Source organism: Buteo buteo, chromosome 4 (assembly GCF_964188355.1).
Source record: "Buteo buteo chromosome 4, bButBut1.hap1.1, whole genome shotgun sequence".
NCBI lineage: Eukaryota > Metazoa > Chordata > Aves > Accipitriformes > Accipitridae > Buteo > Buteo buteo.
The window spans coordinates 13,946,317-13,971,815 of NC_134174.1; the positions used below are offsets into that span (position 1 = coordinate 13,946,317).

General features: G+C 40.8%; 1 protein-coding gene across 1 annotated transcript in view; it reads right to left on the minus strand.

Moving 5' to 3' along the window:
• Positions 1–25,499, minus strand: part of RELN (reelin) — a 305,272-nt gene that overhangs the window by 14,509 nt on the left and 265,264 nt on the right. Inside the window, exons 44-59 of the mRNA XM_075024802.1 lie at positions 22,595–22,853; positions 21,088–21,337; positions 18,481–18,649; positions 15,095–15,235; positions 13,557–13,734; positions 12,549–12,742; positions 11,765–12,021; positions 10,839–10,993; positions 9,806–10,020; positions 8,950–9,127; positions 6,243–6,418; positions 4,227–4,333; positions 3,566–3,808; positions 2,875–3,050; positions 1,166–1,239; positions 175–336 (exon numbers count right to left, since the gene is read on the minus strand). Of these exons, the coding sequence (XP_074880903.1) occupies positions 175–336; positions 1,166–1,239; positions 2,875–3,050; positions 3,566–3,808; positions 4,227–4,333; positions 6,243–6,418; positions 8,950–9,127; positions 9,806–10,020; positions 10,839–10,993; positions 11,765–12,021; positions 12,549–12,742; positions 13,557–13,734; positions 15,095–15,235; positions 18,481–18,649; positions 21,088–21,337; positions 22,595–22,853 (2,934 nt within the window). The remainder of the gene's footprint in view (positions 1–174; positions 337–1,165; positions 1,240–2,874; positions 3,051–3,565; positions 3,809–4,226; positions 4,334–6,242; positions 6,419–8,949; positions 9,128–9,805; positions 10,021–10,838; positions 10,994–11,764; positions 12,022–12,548; positions 12,743–13,556; positions 13,735–15,094; positions 15,236–18,480; positions 18,650–21,087; positions 21,338–22,594; positions 22,854–25,499) is intronic.

Here is a 25,499-nt window from a genome sequence, read left to right on the forward strand (position 1 = left end):
GGCAGTACCCACTTCTATTAACAAAAAGCTTCCTGAAAAACATTAATTATGTATCAGATCTAAATCCAGCAATAACGAAGCATTTTTAATTCACCAGTTGTTCCACACGAACAGTGCCAGCAAGACAGCTGACATTTTATAGGTCCACAGTGAGCTGACCTTTCAGTAACCTACCTGGATGAGACATGATCAGGCAGCTGGAGAGTTATTCTTCTCCACATAGAGCTGTTGACAGAATTATAGATGGTAGCTTCATGGAACTGAAATGGGGAGCAGCCAATGCTATTAGATGAGGAAGGAAGACAGTGTGTCTGGACAAGCTGCCATGAGTCTGTCCTGCAGGAAACAAAAAAAAAAAAAGTTTTAGAACAACTGAAAGAATAATGAAAGGGAAACAGGTAATTCTAAGGGTCATGGCATTGCCTGTCTTACTAAACAAACCTAAGAGATTGTCAGCAATAGTTTCCATGCTCTGTAGCCATAAATAGCCAAGGGGTGAGAGGCTGAAGCACCAGTGCAGCCAGGGAGGACTTTCCAGCACCAGGTTTGAGTGCTGTGAAACCCTTGGTGGTGGTACACACAGCAGAGTCCAACCCAGAGCTCCTCTGGGCTGGCATGACAGAAGGATTTATTTAGGAATCTGCTCCGTAGTCTCTCTCTTACAGTGTTCAGAAGAGTCCCAACAGAATTTGCTCCATGTTCATCCACAGTCATTTGAGCACAGAATATACCTTCACTTTTACAAATTATAATGCACTACTATACTACAGCACAGGAGACAGTGTTATTGTTTTCTAGTTAAAGACCAATTTGGAGTTAAGTAACTCCCACTTCATTACAGCTTGGTCCTAAATATATAGTCCTGTATCATACTAAACCAACAGTTTCCTGTGAATGTGGTTTTCTGCAAGCACATTTTTAACAGGCGCATGCCCATGACTGTAACTGCAAGCTCAATGCCATGAATCTGTCAACATCTGGGATAAATTATACAGAGAATTTACAGGAGTTATGTAGACAAATCCCAGTGCTTGCACACAGGCTTTGTTGAGATCCTGCTACAAGATGAATAGCAAAGTAATTGCTTTAATAAATAAAAGCTCTCTAGGTTTTTACTATTATACTGTGGGTTTCTTTTAGGTCTGTGCATTCTGCTGTCAGTTACCTGGCATCCTTTGTATACTCCAGCATCACAGAGTGGAGGTCCCCACAAGAAGTTGCCTCACAGCCAACCACGATCTATAGCACAAATAAAATTGGCTGCTATAGCAAGTCAGGTAGACATTTAATGTGATATATAATGAAATCTTGCTCTCCTTTTTTTTTTCTTTACAGGCTGTATAGAAGAGATTGCCAACTTAGATCTTGGACAAAATCCATCAAAAGTGGATGGAAAACAAAAGACCCAGTACTTCAGACACTGCTTTTACTTAATGAATTTTACTTCATTGCTACTGTTATTTTCAAATAGAATACTAACACTAAGTTTCTAAAGTTCAAATTAAATATCTAAACAAACATTGTTTCTGAAACACAAAGATGTGGTAGGTCCTTGGCATTTCAGAAAGTGAAGTACTTAGCTATGTATTAATTACCTATGCAATTTATAACTCATAATGATAAACATGTGGATATAAACTTCAGTTAATTCAATTTAAGAACAGAATTATTCTGAATATTTAAAACAATAAATATATTTGTGTCATCTTAGAGTGGAAAGATAACAGTACCCAATGTACTGTACTGAATAGATAACAAAAAGCTAAATTTTAAGAGCTTCAAAACCAAATGGCAGCCATGCACAAGAGCTGAGTTCTTAGTTTAGAAATAAAATCTTTGTTGTGCCTGGTGAAGAAAAAGGAGGAGAGAGTCAGGAGAGAAAAACTTTGCAATGAGATTTTAGTAATATGAACTATTAAATGCTGATTGGTTATCATAATCTTGGGCTTAAAATAGAGGAAAAATATGACAGGCTGGGTAAAATAAGCAGCTTGGGGGGGGGTCTTGGCATTCAGTAGTAAAAAGCATGTCAGACTCCTTTTTTATATAATGTCTTTGAAGGTGGCATGCTGTGTGAGTGGGAGAAGCAGTGCTTTAGGGATTATCCTAGTCAATATAAAATAGACAACAATGTTGAGAAAAGGTGAAAAAAATTGATTAGTGGAAGATGGAAAATTCTGGAACTGTCTTGTCAAACAGAAAAGCAAGAAAAAAACCATAACAAGAAAATGGATGACTATTTTGATAACCCTGCTTTCCTATTAGTTTCTGACTTATTTAAGACATGGTGCTTGGGGAAGGGCTTAGAACATATCTGTACAACAAGTACATGTTGCCTTTGGCCCTATGCAGAATTCTACCATAAAACAAAGTAAAATATTCAGAAATGTTTCTCTGATTATTTAGGTCATTTGCCATGACACAAGTAAGTAGAAGGGGTACTTCTGCTAGAGCACTTTTGCATTTTCCATATGCCACTCTCCTCCAGCCTGCCTCTACCTTGCTGTTTCTGCTTATTCACAAATTAGAGGAAAATGGCATACATCGCATGGTGTGTATTCTCACCTTAGAAAATAATTCCTACTGTATCTGATGATCCAGTAATTTCAAGAAAAAGGGATGAGACTTCCAATTCCTCTCAGTAACCCCCAAAGCATACAGACAGTCAGAATAATTTGACATTTAACATTCATGCACTCTTTCTGGTTCTCATTACCTACACTTCAGAATTTTCTTTAAATTCTAATAAAAAGTCATTATTAATTATTCATCCAATAGGGCATTCTAGTTGGAAGAAGAATAATTTCTGGAGACACATTAGATGATTTTTCATTGCATAGTTTACTTTGGAGAGAGAGAGAGAACATTTCTTACTTTAAACTGCATCATGTATCCTGGCTGTATAATGAGCTCCCTGGAGGACAGGATGTTGTGTGTTTTGTCTTTTTTCTTATTTGGCCAGTAGAGATGGAATGATGGATTTCCACAGAACCCTGCAGTCCTGACTGCATTAGGGTAAAAACTCCAGTTTTCTTCATGAGAGGTGCCTTCTATTAAGATGAGTTAAATACAATTACTGCATTGTCTCGGTAAACATCAAGGCTTAGTAATGAATCCATAGAATCACTAGATACAGTACTTTAGTGATATATACACTAAATATATGCTACCTGTCATGACACACAGTAAGCAAGCTACTAACAGACATAATAAAAACATCAGCTCCAGAGAGGTAATTAAAATGTTAAAATAATAGCACCTTAAAAAAATATGATTAAATAAAGCTTTACTACCAGGATTTTAAATGAAATGAGTTGGACTGAAAGAAAAATTTTTGCTTTTCTTATACGTATATACATATATATACACACATACATATCTGAATATACATGTGTATATATATTTACACACCACTATTACTAGCATGAAGAATAGCATATAAACAGCGTTAGTCTACAAAATGAAAAATTTGCAGAGTTAAAAAAAAGTGTGCTTGCAAGCTCACAGGGCTTATCTTAGATAAGATAATGCCAGACAACAGATTAGCTGTCACAGCCTGTCTTACCGTCATCAAACGTATCTACCAGCTGGCTGGGGTTGATCTCTGCTCCTCCGATCAGGATGTTATCCAGCGCCCACTGCGCCCGGTCAGGGCCTGAAACCACAATCCCGTTGCTGATGGTAAAAGGCTGCCACCAGCGCAAGCGGGTTGTATTGGTCAGAGCGTGTTCAGGGAGGAGGATGTAGTCATGCCTGACTGAGATGTATTTTTGATAATCCATCTCATGAAGCAAAGTCCAGGATATCCCTAGAATGAAAAGATGCAGGTTTAGTAAGAAAAACAAGTGTATGGTAGAATCTTCTAAAAGATAAAAGGAAGACAATAGGAAATAAAAAATAATAGCTATGGTCTTCTGATAGACAAATCTTAACTTCTAAGGGTGGTTGGCAACTGTTACTCATTGCAAGAGCAATCTTGTAAGCGTATAAAGGAATCAAATTGGCTGGAAGCCACCGATTACTGAAATCAGGCAGGAGTATTATGGAAAACTCCTGAGCAATAGATGGAAATTTTGGATGGGGAAAAAACTTCACAAGGACAAAAATAACATTACAATTAAAAATTATCTTATTTTTTTGGATGTCTCTGACAACCTCTCAGATATTGATGGTGCTTGAATACAGAACAAGGCTGTAGCTTAGCTGAAACTACGGGATGTACTTGCCTCCATCAATGGAATAGTCTAGCAGCACTCCCTCCTTTCTGCAAGTTGGTCTGTGGCATGTTGTCATGTTGTTTTCACTCCCAATTCTGCCCCAGTACTGTAGAAACCTAAGAGTAAATGTATACATTTACATCTGTTAAAGATCTGCACAAATCGAGAAGTTTGCTTTCTGTTAGCAGATGTGCTGTAAATGTTCAAAATGCCACCATTTTTAAGCAAGTAACATCAATGTACAAGTATAACAAAGGTTCCTAAAAACATGGCCTAGTAATTCTCATGGGAACCTCATGAAATTCAGCAAAGTCCTGCCCTGGGGAGGGACTAACTCCTTGCAATGGTACTGCCTGGAGACTGACTGACTGGGAGCCACTTTGCTAACGGTTCCCTGGGAGTCCTGGTGGAAAGGGAGCTCAATGTGAGTTAACAAGGTGCGCTTATATCAATGAAGGACACAAAAGAAGTTGATACACTGAGGCAAGGTCAGTGGAGGCCACTGGCATGGTTGGGGCTGGAGCATGTGCCCTGTGAGGAGAGGCTGAGGGACCAGGGCTGGTTCAGCCTGGAGAAGATGGCTGGGACTGGGAGACAGTGGTGACATATCAAAAAAAGGGAGGTTCTGATTGGATATAACGGGGAAAAAAAAAAAAATCACCGTGAGAGTAACTCAACACTGGAACAAGCTGTCCAGAGAGACTGTAGGATCTCTGTCCTTGGAGTTTTTTCAAGACCTAATGGACAAAGCCCTGAGCAATGTGTTCTGAATTCAGTGTTGACCTGGCTTTGAGTGTGTGGTTGGACTAGAGACTCCCCGAGGCCCCTTCCTTCCTGAAAGGTTGTGTGATTCAGAGAACTCTTGGTGAATTACAGAAGTGAGAGTGTGTGGCTTCATTAAAGCCATACAGTCAAAGTAAATGATGTTGAGGTTGTCTTCTACATCATGTCCTTAGCTTGTCTAAACTGACATAATCCCACTGCTCTCCAGTTAAGTCATCCTTTTCTACAGCATGTGGGTGGAGTGGGTCTTGTACGGGCATCCAAGAGAGGACAACCGGCAGAGGTTATGTTCTGAACTCCGTGGGAGACTGTCCTGGGTTCAGCTGGGATAGAGTTAATTTTCTTTCTAGTAGCTGGTATAGTGTTATGTTTTGGATTTAGTATGAGAAGAATGTTGATAACACACCGATGTTTTCAGTTGTCGCTAAGTAGTGTTCAGACTAAGTCAAGGATCTTTCAGCTTCTCATGCCCAGCCAGCAAGAAGGCTGGAGGGGCACAAGAAGTTGGGAGGGGACACAGTCAGGACAGCTGACCCAAACTGGCCAAAGGGGTATTCCATACCATGTGACATCATGCCCAGTGTATAAACTGGGGGGAGTTGGCCGGGAGGGGCAGATCACTGCTTGGGAACTGACTGGGCATCACTTGGTGAGTGGTGAGCAATTGCATTGTGCATCACTTGTTTTGTATATTCCAATTCTTTTATTATTATTGTAATTTTATTATTGTTACTATTATCATTATTTTCTTCCTTTTTGTTCTATTAAGCTGTTGTTATCTCAACCCACGAGTTTTGTTTTTTTTCCCTGACACTTTCCCCCATCCCGCTGGGTGGGGAGGAGGTGAGCGGCTGTGTGGTACTTAGATGCTGGCTGGGGTTAAACCACAACAGAGACACAGCTGGTGACGCCAGGAGTGGAGACAGTAATGCCCAGGAGACTGCAGTATCTCGCCACTTTGCAGGACAGGCATTGCTGACCCTAGGACATTCCTGGGAAGGGGGACCTGCTGCTTCACCTGGACATGGGAGACCCTTCCCACTGTGCTAGGGTGAGCCTTGCTCTCTGTGACTCATCTGAAAGCATCACTGCCTTGACAATCATAATCTCCTTAGTGTCTACCTGAGATAGTGCTATGAGTGTGGTGTCCTAGGAGTTCCCTGAGCTACAAGCTATGTTGCCTGCTGCTTCATCAGCGTTTAACAGAGTTCCCCATTAAAATGACATGGAAACATGACCTACTTTGCTCCCCGCAGGTCCAGATCTTGAGTGACAGCCTGCCTTACAGTCGCACCTCCAAAATACAGAGTTGTATCTTCTGCGAGAATCCCACACTCAGTACATGTATTTCCACCTTCTAAGGACATCCACAGATCTGGTTTAATTTCTTCATTGTCAAAGCGCTCTTTCAGGAAAGTCTGTAAGGTGTTTAACAAAAAGCACAGGTAATTATGATCTTAAGCCTTTCTGATGACCACAGCTGGAACTGACCTAAACATGTTTGAAGGGCTCACGAACACTGTAAAAAATTTTTTTCAGAGTGACTGAACATAATCACTTCTGGCTGAATATTTAGCCACTTGAACTGTATTGGCCAAATGTGAAAATATGTTGGGGCTAAATTTTAAAATACTTGGGAGATAATCCAGCACACTCAAATTTGCATGTGCAAATGAATGGGTATATCATGTTTGCGCAGCAAGGTTTTGGTAGCCGGAAGGCTACAGGGGTGGCTTCTGTGAGAAGCTGCTAGAAGCTTCCCTGATGTCCGACAGAGGCAATGCCAGCCGGCTCCAATACAGACCCGCCGCTGGCCAAGACCGAGCCCATCAGTGACGGTGGTAGGACCTCTGGGAGAACAGATTTAAGAAAGGGAAAAAAATTGCAGTGGGCACAGAAATGGCAGCCAGAGAGAGAAGTGAGAACATGTGAGAGAAACAGCCCTGCAGCCCCGCAGGTCAGTGCAGAAGGAGGGGGAGGAGATGCTCCAGGCACCGGAGCAGAGATTCCCCTGCAGCCCGTGGGGAAGACCCTGGTGAGGCAGGCTGTCCCCCTGCAGCACAGGGACGTCCATGCTGGAGCAGATCTCCACCTGCAGCCCAGGGAGGACCCCACGCCGGAGCAGGAGGGTGCCCGAAGGAGGCTGGGACCCCATGTGAAGGCCACACTGGAGCAGGCTCCTGGCAGGACCTGTGGCCCCATGGAGAGAGGAGCCCACGCTGGAGCAGGTTTGCTGGCAGGACTTGTGATCCTGTGGGCGACCCACGGTGGAGCAGTCTGTGCCTGAAGGACTGCAGCCCGTGGAAGGGACCCATGCTGGAGCAGTTCATGAAGGACTGCAGCCCATGGGAAGGACCCACATTGGAGCAGTTCGTGAAAGACTGCAGCCCATGGGAAGGACCCACATTGAAGTTCGCGGAGGACTGTGTCCCATGGGAGGGACCCCACAGTGGAGCAGAGGAGGAGTGAGGAGTCCTCCCCCTGAGGAGGAAGGAGCGGCAGAGACAAGGGGTGAGGAACTGACCCCAACCCACATTCCCCGTCCCCCTGTGCTGCTGGAGAGGGGGAGGTAGAGAAAATTGGGCATGGAGTTGTGCCTGAGAAGAATGGAGGGGTGGAGGGAAGGTGTTTTAAGATTTGGTTTTATTTCTCATTGCCCAACTCTGATTTGATTGGTAATAAATTAAACTAATTTCCCCAAGTCAAGTCAGTTTGGCCCGTGACAGTAACTGGTGAGTGATCTCTCCCTGTCCTTATCTCGACCCATGAGTCTTTCATTATATTTCTCTGCCCTGTCCAGCTGAGGGGGGGAGTGATCGAGCAGCTTTGGTGGGCACCTGGCATCCAGCCAGGGTCAACCACCACAATGGGTCTTATTCATAACTGTGGTTATTTAAGGGTATGTAACACCACTCCAGTACATATCTAGTATGTGTGGGAGAAATTGCTATTCTATATTTTTTCCCCCAGCAAAACCAGTACCGCAATGAAATTTTAGGGTTATTGTAGTGAATATGCATTTATGCTACTGTATGCACAAATATTTGCAGAGAAGACCATCTAGAATATATCTCTGATTTCCACTTACCTCCAGGTATGCAGTAAAAGCAATGCCATGAGTGAAATCCTTGCTTTAAGGAGATAGTAGTAAAACTCCCCTAGAATTGCTACTATTTTATCCCAAATGTCCTTAATGTGAAGAATACATTACTAATTAAAAATTGCAAACAGATAATATTTGTCCATGTAATTAGTATCTCAGATGAAAAACAGAAGGTTATAATAATTCAAATGACATGATAAATGAAAAGTTAAATAGTTAAATTCTCTTTAGACAGAATGCTGCTTAACCTGTTGTTTCTGTGGAGCACAGACCTATTCTGTTCTTATCCTATGTAGAAAAAATGAGATGGTAAACACTGCATTTTAAACTAATTTGGGGTTCCTTACATATTCTTTTCTAATATGTTAAGTTTTAAAAATATTTTAACTTTTAAATTAGCAATATCTAACTAGATTTCACTCACTTGTTATAGGGTAACACTACTAATAGCTAGGTGAATTTATTTTATGTAATTTTATGTCATTTTCTTGTATTATTTACTTCAGTAAGCTCTTTCATAATAAAGACAATCTTTCTACAGGTCTTGATCAAATATAATCATATGTGCAAGCATGATTTAGATCATATAATGATGATCTAAGGATGAACAGTGAACTTTATCACAGCTTTTTCGGGCAGTGTTACTTGCAAGGGAACAAACCCGTCCTTCGATACTGCAGTAATAGTTTTATTAAAAAATGATAAAAGGGCTGAAAATGGATTTGAGTATCTTTAGGCTGACAGGAATCAAAGCTAAATTTCCATTGGGATCGATCTCTCCTCTCTCCCTCTTTCTCAGCCAAACACATGGCAAAATTCATTCTTTAAAACATGCAGTAAAATTACCTTCAATGTTTGTGTCAGATAGCAGTTTGGACCCGAATACCCAGGATCACAGATGCATTGCTCATTCAGGCAGTCTCCATGACCTCTACAGTTTTCCAGACAACCAGGGCCCAGATAGAAATTATCGATGGCCCACTGCATATCTGAGTATTTCTGGTAGAACCGAAACCTCACAGGACTAGATATAAAGGAATGAAGAAAAACAAGACATATGTATAAAACAACTTTGCTCAGTTGAAAAAAGGTGGGTGAAACACAATATGCTTATGACCGTACTATGCTCCAAGCTTCCACAAGTTAATATCTGGCAGTATCTGTTGAATTGATTTTATACATATCTGTATCTTCTTCTTCACGTGTGTACTAACTGCAATCTATGGATGGATTCCAGACACTGCTGGAGCTGGAAAAAGCTATTCCAGCTTCTTGCAAGAGAATTTCAATTTTGGTTATACTTCCTGAGTAGATTACTCAAAGAATATAAAATATTTTACTTTTGCAGAAAAAGACAAATGGTTTGCATATGTGCGGACTACTGCAGACAATAAGGGTAACTTTTCCACTCAGTAAGGTCATAAATCTACTCTTTAAGTGACCACAGCTGTCTGAACAGAGCAGAACATGCTGTACAGGAGCAGACTGCAGAGAAGCAAGGATAACTTTGCTGGCTGTTCAGACCAAGAGTCACGGTCAATCTTGGTTGATAGGAAATAAAATTATGCACCATACAAAATGAATATGAACGCTGCTAGTCTGCACTTTCCTTGAAAGAAAATAAATAGGCAGATGTATCCCCTGTTGTCTTTTCCAGAAGGTACTGAATCCAAGACAAAATGACTACTGAATTCATACTTACTTGCCCACAAGGTTTTCAGGCAGTGAGTAAGTTACTCTTTTCCATCCTTTTGTGGGAAAGAAGACAGATGGCTGTGAAACACTTCCAGAACATTTTGGATCAGCTGGTAAACACTGAGGTACTAAGTAACTCCAGCTAACGCCAAAGTCAGTGGAATACTGCACATGGACCTGATTTTGCGCAAGTTTTTCTGAGGTTTTACATCCAACAGAAACCTAATAAGGAAGAGAGCATAAGTAAATTAGAATTAATTGTGGTGGTGGTTAGAGTTTAAAAAAATGTTTGAACCTGAAAACTGACTGCAGAATTTTGCTTGAAGTGATGGCAGTAACAGTGCTTGTATGGTACCAATCATCTGCAGATCTCAATATTCCCAAGACTGAGAACAGGCACCATATTCTGAGTTTCATTTTATTCTAGCTAGCTCACATTTCTGGATTTCCAGGTTTTGATGCTTGTGCCTTATACCCCAGTACACCATAATTAATAAAGTTAATGTCCCCTCCCCACAACCTAAGATTTGAGTATTTCGGAGGAGGACACCCAGCTCGATTATGTTAGGCGGACCATCTTTATGGGACAGATGTGCAACGAGCTCCTACAACTTCCATATATTGATGGGTTATTTCTTTAATTTAGGTAAAGGGCTGTATGAAGGGCAGTTTGGGTGCAGGTTTGATGTGAACGCATGACAGCCTAGGAGTGGTGTGGACTACTTTGGAGCTGCTTTTCATTCACCAAGCAGCTGTAACAAAATAGGCACCTTGTTTATGTGTAATATCCATATTACGTGATGTCCATACAACTGCTGTGCTGGAAGAGAAGTCTGTGTCACCTCTGAGAACAGCCTGTGGTATTAAAGCTGACCAACACAGAGTAGGTGAGAAAAATGAGGATGGCCTATTAGTAACACTTTTCCCTGCAGGGAATGGCTCATGCATAGGCCTATACGTCATCCTACTTCCTGAAAAATCTACTTAGACATGGAGAAAAATGTGTTTTTGAATAATTATATTGCAGACAGAGATTTTACCTTGAACTGCATAATCCAACCCTCTGTAGGAGTCAGGTCATGGGTGACTGCGTAGACCTCTCTGCCATCATGGCTCCCGCAGATCATGACACCATCAGGAGAATCACAAAACCTCTCAATTGAGCAATCATCATGGAATAACCAGTGTTCATTCACTTGAAAATAAATGGCAATGTCAGTAATATACAATGACAATATAAATTAAAGAAAACAGGGAGTAGTGTTAACCACTAAAGGTGATTCACGGCTTTATTTTTCAGCGTATGTGAGAATTATTTAGTACTGCTCCTGAGAATGTCAGTATCCCATCATTCCCATGTACATATTTATTACATTTATCACATTAATTGCTCAAAGCACTTACTACTCTCTTACATAGGCATTATAGCATTATTTTTTAACGTTCAAGAAGTAAGGATCTGAGATTTACTCAAAACATAAACTTCTGTTGCACTGGACATTATGGGAGAACTTTTTAATGGGTGCTGCCTACATGTCTGCACAAAGCATACCCCAGCATTGTTAGCTGTTAAACCTTGTAAACATCCAGAAATACATCCTCTACAAAATTTAGTTCTAAAATGTAACAACTTCCCTAAAGAATGTTTAAAAAAGTTAGGAACTAGGAAAGAGATACTCAGGTTAAGAAATCTGCTTAGAATAACCTGGCACTTTTTAATCATCTTTTTTTTCTTTGAAGAGAAATTAATCTTCTAAGTAAATTCATGCAGTAAAAAAAGAAAAGTTACATTACATCTTTTCATTTTGCATTTTGTGAACTAAAAACAAAAGACAAGACCCCCTATAGCGATGGTATTGTCTGTGATATCCATCACGGTAAGACAAAGATTCAGAGGCTCAGCAAGATTTGGAAATTGCTGCACTGACTTCTTGCTTTTTAGCTTAGATCCATGTGAAACCTTTACCTGTAGTTTTGTCTTCCATGATCATGTCAAAGGCAATCCTCCCGGTGGGCCCTGCATCGGCAGGCGACCGTTCATGCTGTGGCAGGGGAGCACTGCTGAATGTGTCGAGCATCACCGTCCTCTGGTCAGCTGAGCCGGAGATCAACACGTTGTCGATAGCCCAGTCATTCTGATCCAGGCCATCGTGTTTAGGCTGCCACCAGCGGAAGCGTGTCCCAATGGTTTTGGCATCATAGGGAAGGAGGATGTTCACAAAGCTGAAATAAAAAGTGGAAATTAGTTGTAGGAAAGCCACAAGAGAAGGACACTTCTCAATGCTCTGTGCCAGGTGCTTTGACCAGGTTCACTCCTCTTGTTTCCTAGAGTATGTGGAAGTTGGGAAAGAAGGAAAAGACTGGGCGATCTAGCCTATATTCCCCTATGGGAGACTGCTGAAACAAAAAACCTTCCTGATCACTCCCAATGTCATCCCTGGGACAGGGGCTCAGAGCAAGGTGGGAAGGGCCAGCAGCCAGACTGTGGCATGGTTTGAGCAACCTCATGTGCTCCAATGGTACTTATGGGACCAAATGCAATGGTCTAGACTAGCAGGGTATGACCATAAGGTCCTAATTAAGGGAAGTGTTAAGAAGGAGAATGTCCACAAGAACTGGACAGGCTGAACTCTTAAAGATCTGACATCCAAACCACAGCACTAATATGTCCCACAGGTTCTTACGAAACATTCAAGGCCACCTTCCTTTAGTACAGGAAATTATATAGGCAGAAGAAGGTAACTACAAACCCGGGCTTGCTGAACTGATCATAGAAAATTTCCATTAAGAGGCTCCAGGTGATTCCACCATTCACAGAATACTCCAGCAGCACACCTTGGTTGCGGTTGTTAGGAGTTATCAGACATCCATACATGAAATAAAACTGGATGAATTCTGCACTGGTGAGGTTCAAGTCCACTGTAACTAACATACGGCTGCAACCCTTAAAAGCAAGGAAAAAATACGTTGGCTGGCGTTGGCTGGCAAAACTTACAAACATAAAAAGTGTTAGACTATGCAGTCACTATTAATACGACTTCATGTTGTAAAACCTTCAAAATTGTACAAAATTATACTAATTATAAACAAGGTAAAGCTACAACAGAACAATAGATGTTCTTTCCTGAGGACATAATTTCAGTTATGTTCCATCTTAAAAATTCCTGTTGTGTATTCATACACGTTGCTACTTGTACCTACAGCTATGCAACATTCAGTATCAAGAATTGTATTCACCTTTCTTCTGAATACAAGAGTTAAAAAAATCCATGCCTCCAGTGTAAAACACAAGGTTTTCCACACAGAATTAATGAATCACTGATTATGTGCTAATGGCTCAATTTATGCAAACCATCAAATGGCACAGCAATTTTAATATGTGTGTTGTTCCATAATCCCTTATACATTTCACGTTGCTTCATTGCTTAGTCTAATAGTTAGTGGTGCCTACTTAGTCCTACTGGAAGGAAATGGAAATGTAATGCATCTGTTAGTTTATTTTAGAAAACTTGCATCAGTTTGAAACTAGTTATAAATGTGCATGGAAGAGACCTACAAGCATACCTTTTTTTCTGGCTGGCCCTACTCTGTAGGACCTGTCTGACTTTGACCTTCAGCTAGGCAAAGAATATAAATTTTTTTTGTATGTTAAATATGTTATGCTGATGTTTTTTAACACCTTGCTATTTATTTAACTTTAAATCAGTCCCATTTATACTCTCAAATGGAGTGAGTTGGCCCCTGTGCTGAGCACACACCCCGCTGAAGTGAAGAGCCATCCCAGAGGCTACCGCCCCGCAGACTGTGCTCAGTTTGCCCCCATTCACTGTCAGCCAGTTCTGGTTCGATGGCGAGCGATTGAAGTTATCTTTCAGTTGTGTCGGAAGGGGGGTCTCTGGCTCGTCACAGTACAGCCCACCCCAGTGTTCATCGCAGCTGCAGAAGAAAACAAATGCAAAATTCAGCTGGCAAAGGCTCTGCATAGAGGTTTCATCAGTGCCATGTTATTCCACATTAAGGTGCCATCTTATTCCGCGCAGAGGAAGTCTGCATCATTTACTAGCGCACAACTGGTATATGGGGGTTTCAAACATCTGCCACTTTTTGTAGTTAATATGAAACAAAAATGACTTTAGGAAGGCTAGTATTACGTATCATTCAAGCTGCTAATACAGCACAGAGTAAAATCAGTAAAACACATTGTACTTGAATAGATAAACCTAAGAGAATGTGCCAAGCCTAACAATGTTCTGCTAATGTTAAATTTTAAGTAAGTTTCTGTAAAATTTTAGTGGATGGGTACTTTCCTGTTGTTTCTTTATATAGTTCCCCTTTTTTTTTCTCCTCTGAAAAACCTTCTTATATTGTGTCAAAGATTGGATAACAGCATGGAAATGTGTTCTGCTACTATGCAGATTCCACCAGGGAGATCGTGCCTTGGTACTTCAGTGCTGTCAGGATAGAGGACAACACAATAATATGTCTATTCTGCAGTGGAATATATTTCTAACAAACACAGTCACAGCACAATTATACAACCATTCTCCCATTTCTGTTGCCATTTGTGGCTGGAAAAAAGCAATACATCCATCTGGAAGGTATTTCTCTGTTGCCAGACAGACAAATCTGGGGAGATCTGGTTGCTGTTTGTTAGCTTTGCAGGGCTCTATGTGGGCTGTTATACAGACAGTTTGAGGATCAAGCCAGTCTGCCTCCACTGGCAAACCCTACCATGGAGCAGAGGCATCAGGCCATCAAGCCAACACCAGTCCCAAGGCAAAATCTGGCCCTGTGAAGAACTGGTGTACATTGTTCTGCTTAGTGGACATGTCCCACCTCCAGCCCAGGTCTTCTGCACCCAGCACCAGGACGAGGGCACAGGGACACAGCATGAAACCTCTTGGTAATAAGGATGTCATCTTCTGGGAAGCTCCCGGACTGTATATCCCTAGAGGGGTGTGCAAACTCAAGGGGTCCCTTCTCCCTACCTGGTGGGAGGGGACCCAAGATGCAGCACAGGCAACAGCAGAGGCAATGCATTGCCACTGAGGAAAGGACCAGCCAGCATCACCTATGATGCGCCAACAGGCAGAGGTCTGGCAGAGCCAACCCCTGCACTTACCCTTCCTCTAGTTATTTCTATTCCCAAGTGGTCCCAGTGCCCTGCTCTGTTTTAAAAGCAAAATCAACCTTCCTTTTAAAAAATGTATCAAAGTCTTTCCCGCAAGTTCATTAACATGACAGAAGGAGTGAAATGCTACAGTGCTGGGCAGGACAGGGAATAAATGGCACTCACACACAGTTGTCTTGTGTGCACTTCCCATGGCCACTGCACATGTCTATGCAACCATCCCCAATGTAGATGTTATCAATTGCCCACGTTTGCTGCTTATCGAAAGGAGCAGGCTGGTGCCAGCGGAAACGAGTTGCTTGAGACCTTTGGGAGAGAAAGAAAAACAGAAAGGTAGTATTTCTAACTAAGCTAATCTTTATTTTGACTGAAAGGAAACATCAGTCTTGAGGATAGACTGCTCCTGGAAGGTTTGTTTGGTATCAACACAACCCAGGGCTGATTCCTGACAACGACAAGGTCCCTGAAAAGCCAAGAACAGGGTGCCCAGATTTTGAGAGCAGGACAAAGCACAGGTGCTTGATAGCATGCTGAAAGTGCAGGAGGTGGGAAAGGGATCACTGGTGAGAGCAAAGCAAGTGGGCTGTGGTTGGTGCAGTGGAGAAGAGGGTAGGAAGAAGGTGGTGTGCCCAAAGGGAAGCTCAGACCAGTCATAACCACGTCCCAGCACAAATCCAAACTTGAGGGATGGCTGGGAGCTGGATCAAGCCAGAATCACCCAAATCCTCCAAGTTTCATCCTGAGCCTGAGTTTTATTGCTTCAGTTCAAGTCAACACACTAAACCAACTTTTTCTCTATGAGTTCTCCCAGCTACACTTAGGCAAGAGCAGCTCTAGGGAGTGTGTTGGCTCCTAGGCAAGATGCTACCATGTATAAATCTACAGGGGACAGGTGAGAGCGCCTGTGCAGGACTTGTGGCATGATCCTGGTTTTGCAGTTTCCTCCCTCCCCTCCATCCAGGGCTTGGCTCGGAATGTTAAGAAATTATCTATGGTGTGATCCTGGCTCCTTTCAGTAAATAATTTTCATTTTGTTGATTAAAGGGGGCTTAGCTCCCTATTCAAACGCCTTGCTTTGATGTAGCTATATGTGAATTAAGTGTCTCAGCTCCCAAGATAGACGATGAAAACCTAGACAAAACAGTTAGGGGACACTACATAGCTATTCAGCTCACGCAGCAGTAGATATCTATATTTGAATAGCTGTGAATAGATGAATTTCTGTAACTTATCAAAAGTGCCATTTTAAATTCTACTTAGTCCATGTTTTGCTGTATAGCACTAGATGGCAGCCTTGAACTTTTTGTAGTCCTGTTTTGAAACTCAAAAAGAAGTCACAATTATTGTAAACACCAAAACAAACAAACAGCAAAATTCCCAAAATTTATTCAGTGTAAAAATACACCTTTTATGGTAAGGTCAATGTTATCCTATGAAATATTTCTTTACAAACATGTTATATGAGGTGAATGAATAACAAGTTTATCCAAAGAGAAATCTACTGCTGTGCTGTCTAGATGCTCACCAAATAGCATTTTTAAAAGAAATCCATAAACTGTGAGGAAGTCCTTTAGGAATAAAGACAAGCACCCATATCTTACACTGCCTGCTTTAGATTTGGTGCTTCACTAACGATTTATGGAGCTGATGCTCCCGGGAGAAGCTTTGTATTTGCATTTGCATTTTAAACTCAGCTCTGAGTAAGTTAAAACTTAAGTGTTCATTTCCTTCTACAGGCCAGAGGTCAGATAGCACGCTGGGGTACATGAGCCCTAAAAGGCTATGTTAAGTATGGGTGCTGTGTGCTGGGCCAAGCTCTTGACTACGTAGCGTGCATGTCCCTAAAACTTACAGGAACAAACAATTGGAGACACACACTGCTATTATACGGCTTGAAATAATAAAGTAGCATAAAAATTATATCACATCTGGACTAAAGGGACTATTAGCTGCACTATTACATATTCTAAAGCTTAACGTCCCCCTTGCTTGTGAGCTAAGGTTGTAATAACCTCTCTTATGCAACCCCTATCTTAGTATCTTTGGGAAATGGTATTACTTGAGGCAACAAATACAGCTTTGCCTCAGTAGGGCATCAGACTTCTTTTGACATATACTGCTCAAAAAACTTTTCAGTCTTAACATCACAGTTATTCATAAACCTGAGTTTATCTTGGGTGGTGGATTCCTTTCAGGTCCAAATTCAATTGGTTTGGAACATCAACCCCAGTCCTGATTTATCCTATCCAGCCCCTGAAAGCCCCTCCTGGACAGAAATTTACAGACTTTATACAAGAACTGTTGGGGTAATGGATTTTACAGACAATATATAGTAAAGCAGTACAAAAGAGGAAGCAGAGGAGATCAATGCTGGGAAGAAGTCCTAAAAAAGCACTATTGACATGAAGCATTGCAGCAAAGATAGGGAAGTGTCTAGATGCCCCAAATGATTAGTAATAGAACATGGGCTTTTCCACTACTAGTTTAAAAATGTGTGGCAACTATATAGGCACTCTCAGTACAATTGCTAAAGAATAAAGGTCTCTGTTTCCAAACTTGTATGTGCATTAGCTAGCATCTTTCATAACAACCTTCTCAAACAGGCATAGGCTCTGCCTGTGCTGTGGTACTTCTGTGCCTGCAGTCAGCTCAATCTATGCCTATGGGAGGATCTTGCGCTCAGCAACAGGAGCAAAGCTGTAGAGTCAAGTTCTGAGAGCCTAACGTCCACACTACCTGTGTTTGCAGGGCTTTAATTTGGGCTAGCTCTACGCTGGCTTTATCAGGTGTGACTGCATGGAGAACAGTCACAGCTATCACTGCAAAACAGCACATCAAGAAGGATGCAAACTGGAAGGCTGAACTACCCAGTTGTCCCTAGATGGATCTTTTTGACAAACAAAACAAAAATCCAGCAGTTTTCGGGGCACTGGAGGGAACAGCATGGCAGCACTCTCAACAGCACTGTCAGTCCCAAACAGCTCCTTTCACTGCAACCTCCCAACAAGTCCCACAATTTTTCTTCCCTCAAAGACAAAAGAGTGTAGGAAAAGGAAGAGAAGGTGAAAATGGGGCATGTGTAAAAACAAGGACGGGAGCATCAAAGCTGAAAGAGACACAAAGGATACAAGGAATACACAGAAAAACAAGAAGCCTGGAAAGTGCTACATTTAAAACACCAGCTCATAGCCAACAACACCAAGCACAGGGTGCAGTGGGGATTCAGCCAGTCCAATTAGCTACCAAACAACCAGAATTTAGTGAGGCTGATGATAACATGAGATTCTTTAAAAAGTTCCCTCATCCCTCCCCAGGACAAGACAGACAAGAATTTCCTATCTTTAAATAACTAAGAAAAGTAAATGCACGTAGTAGCTTTGCAATTTTTATGCAGAGCAGGATGGGGCTTCATTTACTTACTCTTACTTGTTGCTATATACATGGACCAAACAAAAATGGCAAGTTACAATTATTTTAACACTGTAATGTATCATGCCTCAATACACAGTTATGCATTTAGATTTATTCTGCAGAAAACCAGAGGGAGATACCTAGTATAGGGAGGCAGAGGCAAAGTAACCCGGGTCCATTTGTTGAAAGTGTCCGAAATGAGAATCCTCTGGAGATGGTACTTGTTGCATTCCACGTTAGTGGGAAGACAGTCTCTCAAAATCGGGTGCCAGGTCAGCCCAAGGTCCACTGAATATTCCAGTTCAATAGCTAAGGGTGGAAATATGGTTAGTTACTTAATTCAGAGACTTACATCCATAGGTCTACAATAAACTGGTAACCCCAGAGAGCGTTAGTCCCAAGTCTATGCTGACAAAATAACCACTCAAAACTTTTCAAACCCTTTTTTCAGTAGCACAAAGCTACCCCCTTCGGTGGCAGTGCTGGATATGTTACATGTTGCTGAGCAGGTATAGCTCACGAGAAGGCTGCAGTACTCCTCCACATCCACCACCTAACTCAAGGGACTGCAGGTGCAAAGACAAAGTCATCTATCAAGTTGCCAGGGTTAAGTCAAGCCAATTTCTGTAGCTGCAGTGTGCAAGAGAGTGATGTGACAGCATCATGACCAGCAACTTTTTTTGTTTTTCAGGCTGAAGGATGAGATTCAGCTGGATGTAATTGTTGTGTAAGGCAGAACAACACTCAAATTCAAACTTTTGGCTCTGTCACAAGATGGTTTACTCACTCTTCCATCCCCCTCCAGATCAGCTCATTTCATTATCCAGCATAAACAATTTTAAATTGAGTTTGTTAGTCGGTGAGCTTGTTTTCATTCAAACACAGTCTAGCCATTCTGAACTAATGTATTAATTTCTCAGCAAAAATCAGCAATTTCATTGTTTTGATGTTTATGGCTTATAAACTTTTATTATGAAAAATGAAGGTTAGTCAAGCTCACTAAGTACTTCAAGTTAAACTTTTATACAGCCATTAAAAAGTAAATAATAATAGGCACAGAACTGTAACTTGAAGTAAATGTTCCAGCTGCCAGGCATTCTGGCTGTGTAAAACATGGAGCGTGGTTGCACTGACAGGGGTGATAAATCTGCTATCTTTTTAGATTACTACAGACCCATTTCTTCTACCCTCATGCACAGAGAATGACCCTTAATCACCCAGTCAGTCCTACCTGATGTCTACACACAGAAGACAGTGCTATAGAAATACAAGAAGTGGTTACAAACAAGGGTATGTGAGTTTTTAGTGTTAAATCTCTGTCACCAAAATGAAATGCTTTGCTCATCATGACTGGAAGCATGATTAGGTAGTGTCCTGCCTAATTTAACACTAAGTTAAGATAATGGTAAGTTTAGTAGACAAAGAAACAAAAAAAGAATGACCTGTTTCTTTGCTAGTATATAGCTAAGCTGCCAAAACACTTTTAAACTTAGCAGGGATGACCTTAGGATGCCGCAGTCTTTTTAATAACAAAAGGAAAAAACTACTGTTAAGCATGTGAATAAGATACTGTTAAGCATGTGAATAAGATATCTTAGTTACTTTCATTGGCTTCAGAACAGCAAAATCAGAGAAGCAACTTCTGGGACTTCATGTAAAATCTTCTTCCATTTTGTCGTGGTTTAACCCCAGCCAGGAACTAAGCTCCACACAGTTGCTCACTCACTCCCCCCCACCCCGTGGGATGGGGGAGAGAATCAGGGCAAAAAAAGTAAAACTTGTGGGTTGAGATAAGAACAGGACACATTTTTATGCAGAATTCTAGAGAATATTCAGCAGCTCAGTGAATTAACACATGCTACATGCTGCAACAGATTGTATTCTCCTCCTCATAAAAAAAATCTATACCCCAAACCCCTATGCTAAAAGAATGTAATTTAAGATGTACAAAAAAGCATTCAAAAGCTAGGAAGACCTATTTCTTGTGCATCTTAAAATTCACATAATGAACCAATTTTTAATTTCTGTGTGATACGTATTGAGTGCAGAGCATGTTTTTGTTTATATGTGTGTGTATATATATATACACACACATATAAAAGCATGCTCTGCACTGAATACACATCATATGGGAAAAAAAGAAGCTAGGCAATTAAAAATTGCTTCATTCGTGTATATACACATATATGTGCATATATTTATGCATGCATTTATACATACATACCTACATATATATACACATGTTTATTATTTCATATGGATGATACAAATTTTTGCAGTTGATGCTGACTTAGCGTGTGCCAGATATATGCTGATATAAATGATTTCTTAGTTATACAGGTGCAAGTGAGGTCTGAACTGAGACTTACTTCACGAAAAATGCAGAACCACAAAGCAAGAAACATATCCTGGGAACACCCAGCTGGTTATTATTAGAACCACAAGATCACCCCAAGCAGTGGATACCATATACTGGCGAATGGATTTGAGTAAGAAAGACAGCTGTTAGTTTTTTCTTAAATGAACTGAACCGCAACTTAAGTGCTCAGAGGGAATAATGTACTTTAGTTTATCTCAGACTTCAGACCCCTAGAATAAAAAAGATGGTATTACAATTCCTAACAGAAACATGCAGCTTGCTTTTGTTTCTCAGTTCTCATTATGATGAATAATGGAACCAGAAAACAAGCAAACTTTCCTGTAGAGGAGAGGAAGAGGAAGGTCAGGAATTACTACAAAGTGATTACCATAACAGGAATCTGTGACAGAGCAGGATGCTGCAAAATCTATTTGCAAGAAAGAGTCTTCATTGACAACAATGTCAGTGGTGACAACATAGCGGGTGCTAGCTTTCTCAATGAACACTAGAGCATCCCCAGTAGAGCCACAGACTGGCATCTTTGTTCCACCAGGATGGAGTAGCCACTTTCTACTATCCAGTGTGGTGAAATCATCTTCTAATACTGTATTGCCAGAGATGTTTCCTCCAATAAGAATCTGAAATATTAGGAAAGGAATTGTTATTGAAAAGAACAAAATGTCTAGAAGTCTTCACAAATATACACATGACATAGCATCCTGGAGGAGGAAAAGATTTACTGATCTATGCATATATATTCTGCTGGTCCAAAATGGACAAATTTACTTTGTAAAGAGTTTAGGTTATGAGGAAGGGGAATAACTTTTTCCTATAAAGGGGTCCTAAAGAGATCAGCTCAGCTATACAAATCTAAAGTTTAGGGAGGTAAACTCCATCCTGGATGAAGTAAAACTGCTCACAACAATAAATGTTGGTAGGTGCAAAGTGATTACACTGTCTTTTTTCCTACTGACTGTTTAGCTCTACTATAATCTGGTGCACTACTATCAGATTGCATCTGCTGATAGAACTGGAGAAGTAGGCTCTGTTTTGCCACTGACTGTAAGATGTCAGCATTTTACTATTCATCAGCAAGCAAGGTAGAATTAATCTTCATTTGTTACTCTGAATTCAGTTTCTGATTGTTCTGAACTAATATAACTACATTCAATGAAGATAATAGGAATGAAAGAATGAGGATTTTTTCATTTTTAAATGGAGGGAAGGGAAGTAAAATTTTGTAACCATATCATTAAACATGGCTGGGAGTTCAGTTTCTGGCTTTCTCCTAAGGACCTGAACTATTTCCTTTAAAAAAAACATTCATAAATATTGAAGTAAGTTGAACTTGGAGAGCCCAATAACATGACCAATCACTTTAGTGGGGTTTCTTGAAATTTATACCAAGTCATACAAAGCAACACAATAATCTTTATAGAAGCAAATCCCAAATACGAAACAAAACCTTGTTTTCAAATTTAGAAGATGGATATAGATTGACATTTTTTATATTTTTTTTCTATTACATTCTACCAAGCCAATCACATATTTGGATAGATTTTAAATGAAGGTTTTTGAAGTTTAAACTCAGACTTGCATGTTGCGTGGTAAGGCCTTCTGCAACGTGAACCTGAGGCTCTACCCATGTATAAAAGACTTCCCTAGCTCCAAAATGGGAGTTCAGTACCCTGCATGGAAGGGTGCTTTAAAAACACAAGATTAGCAAACAGTAATTGTGCTCTATTATTTTGCTAGATTACTATAATTCTGGAATATCTTTATACAAAGCCTTCTTGCTTGACCCAGTGAAATGACATACACGAACAAACAGGAAATATTAAGACTGAAAACAGTCTAGAGTTGTATTAAAAAAAGCAACCCAGAGGTTTCCTTACCTGGTCGATTACCCAGGGACTGTAGAAATGCCCGTTCTCGGATGGTTGCCACCAGCGAAGCCGAGTGGAGCTGGAACGGGCCTTCAAGGGAATTTCCAGGGCAATGTATCGTCCCACGTTGCTGGAGTTACTGAAGAGGAACTCCTGGAGAAGGCTCCACGTGAGGCCCCCGTTGAGTGAATACTGCAGCAGCACAGGCTGGCTCCTGGGGTCTGGCACCCCCTTGCCACATCCCAGTCTCATGAAGAACTGCACAAATCTAACAGAGGGAGCAATTACTGGAAAGATTTCTTTTCTGCAACATCCTAGATAACCAACTAGAGAGACTTGGAGTTTGTCTATTGACTAGCCCCATGATTTCCTGCTGTAAGAGTCAGCTTTAGGAGATCTTATGATTTCCTTTTTAAAGCCTCCAGAATAGAAGTAGACAGACAGGTGGGATGACAAAAATTCATTTTGTCTGTGTGGTAGTTTGCCAGGCAGAAGAGGCTGAACGAAGTTGGTCATTTATGTTTTGAGCTTTTGTCTGCACAGCAGGTGGTATTGCAAATATCAGAAATGTAATTCTGGGTGAAATTTTTATCTTGTAGCCCACGAGTACAGATTTTAGTGGCAGAAAAGCAATGGTGCCCTAAGTAGATCATAATTTGCTATGAATTTGCTGAAAGCCTTAAATTCAAAATAAGCATCCTGGTTTTCCATTGGCATAAACTAGAGAAAATCTGGACAGGAGAACAAAGCACGTTTCATTTTCAGGGATCATTTTATCCATTTAGTCAGCCTGGGAAATTTGTCTAAATCACATCGCTTAAATGCGCTGGCTTCCCTGAAGCCAGCCCAAGCCACCCAGGGACACCAGCGCTTTCATCCCCTATTTAATTGGCTTCTCCAAAGCAGCACAATAGACTCGTATCAAACTGCGAAATTCTTCCCATTAGCTGATGCTTATAAATAGCTCTACTATGCACTTGGAGTGGAAGGAACTGCTGCTGTAATGATATTTACCTATTGGACTCGCAGGGATATTACAAGTATTAATTCATGTTTGCACAGCTTTTGCACAGCTTTAGAGTGTTGTATCTGTTCTAATTATTATTACATTAGTGCTGCCTGGCTCACTGTTAAATGAAACGGTGCAAAAGAAGTTTTATATCAAAAGTCTTGCTCTGGTTTGATCTGCAGGTAGATCCGCTGGGAGTGGAGGCTGCAGAGGTGCTGGGCAGACAAAGCTTCAATAAAACACCAGACCCGCAAGTCAATTAATTCTAGTCCTCGCTGTGACTCATGGTTTCTCTTGCTACTGTATATAACTTCCTTCGCTATAGATTATATCCACCTCCACATCCCAGACATAACATATTGCTTGTGCTGTAAAGGAGCACTGGGGACCCTCATGGATCAACATATCAACTGTAATGGCTTGGATTCACTGCTGGCAAGTCTTTGTGCCTCCTCAGATTTACTCTGACATTCACCACATAATTCAAAGGAAATAAACCCAGGTGACCTTGTCTCTGTAGAATCTGCTCTCTGTGGATTGCTATTCTTTTATCTGAATTTTTACTACTATAATAATAACCCACTCAAATATAGGTAACATAACATCTAGCAGATTAAAAAGTCAGTAATTTTAAATATCTCTCTTCTCATCCCACAGATATTTTGCAAAGGTTCTGCCTGTTTTGAAATGGAAAAGCAAAGGTTTTTGTAGATCTAGTAACACTAAAATGTGTGGATATTCTTCTAGTAATACAGAATTGAAAAGGATTTGATCAGGTGCGATACCTAAAATATGCTGTCCCTACTGATATTTCATGCTGTGCAGCTTCAGCTACTGGCATCACCGTGATGGTGATACACTGTCCCCTGTGTTAAATTCTTTAAAATGTAGATGTCATGGGAGGGGACAGTGGATTGCAGAGTCCACTTGCAGTCCCCAAGTGCTGAGCGGGGCTTGCAGCACCAACAGCACTGTTTGCCTCTGTACTTCAGGAGATCTCCTTGGAAGAAAAGGGGAGGTTTTAAGGTGACTACTGAGTCTAGTACCCTTTAAAAGATCCATTAGAAACGCTGGTTCTCATAATTCCTGGCATAAATTGAAACGTCTCCCCAGATCTGTTGTGCTTTGCAAGTGACCAATATAGTCAGCCTGGAAATTAAGAAAATCCCACTGCAATTACTTTAGGTTGCTAAAGAGCAGCCCCCAGCAACGCCGCTGCTGTCTGCCTTGCTGTTCAGAATAGAGTATACAGTTATTTGTTAATAACTGTTACTTTTCATCAGCGTATACAAGAAATTAAATGTACTGCTTTGTTTTCCTTTTACTAAGACAGAAGTCATTGATGTCCATATAACACCTTGAGGTCAATATATGCAAATCCAGTTACAGACTATCATGGAGAAGAGATAAATGACAGTTCTTTGAACATAAGCAGTAAGAAAAACATGTCATTTAGACTCATGGAGCAACTTACAAGATCTCTTGTATCTTTTGTTAAACAATCTTTTAATTTCAGAACGGTATAGGAAATCAAATTAGTGCAGAGAATTGATGTTTGTGTTTACCAAGTTCTGGAAAAAGTTTGCTGTAAGGAATCTTACAAATTCAGTACAGGGATCTTTAATATTACACCTCACTGAGGGTTAGCTAATTGCTGATCTAAAAAATATAATGGTTAGAAATTAGGTCGTCCGGCCATGAGGCTCTGCAATTAAACCATAATTTAAAGCTTCAATGCTAATGAAGACAAGCCAAAAAGAGATGAAGTGCCTATTAAAGTGTTTCCCACAGAATATTAGAGAAGAGTAGGGTGTTTACAAGAGATCAGTAGAGAAAAGTCCCAGAGAAAATGCAATCTCTCTGAAGTAATAATATAAGGATATAAGCTAAGATACTGAATAAATT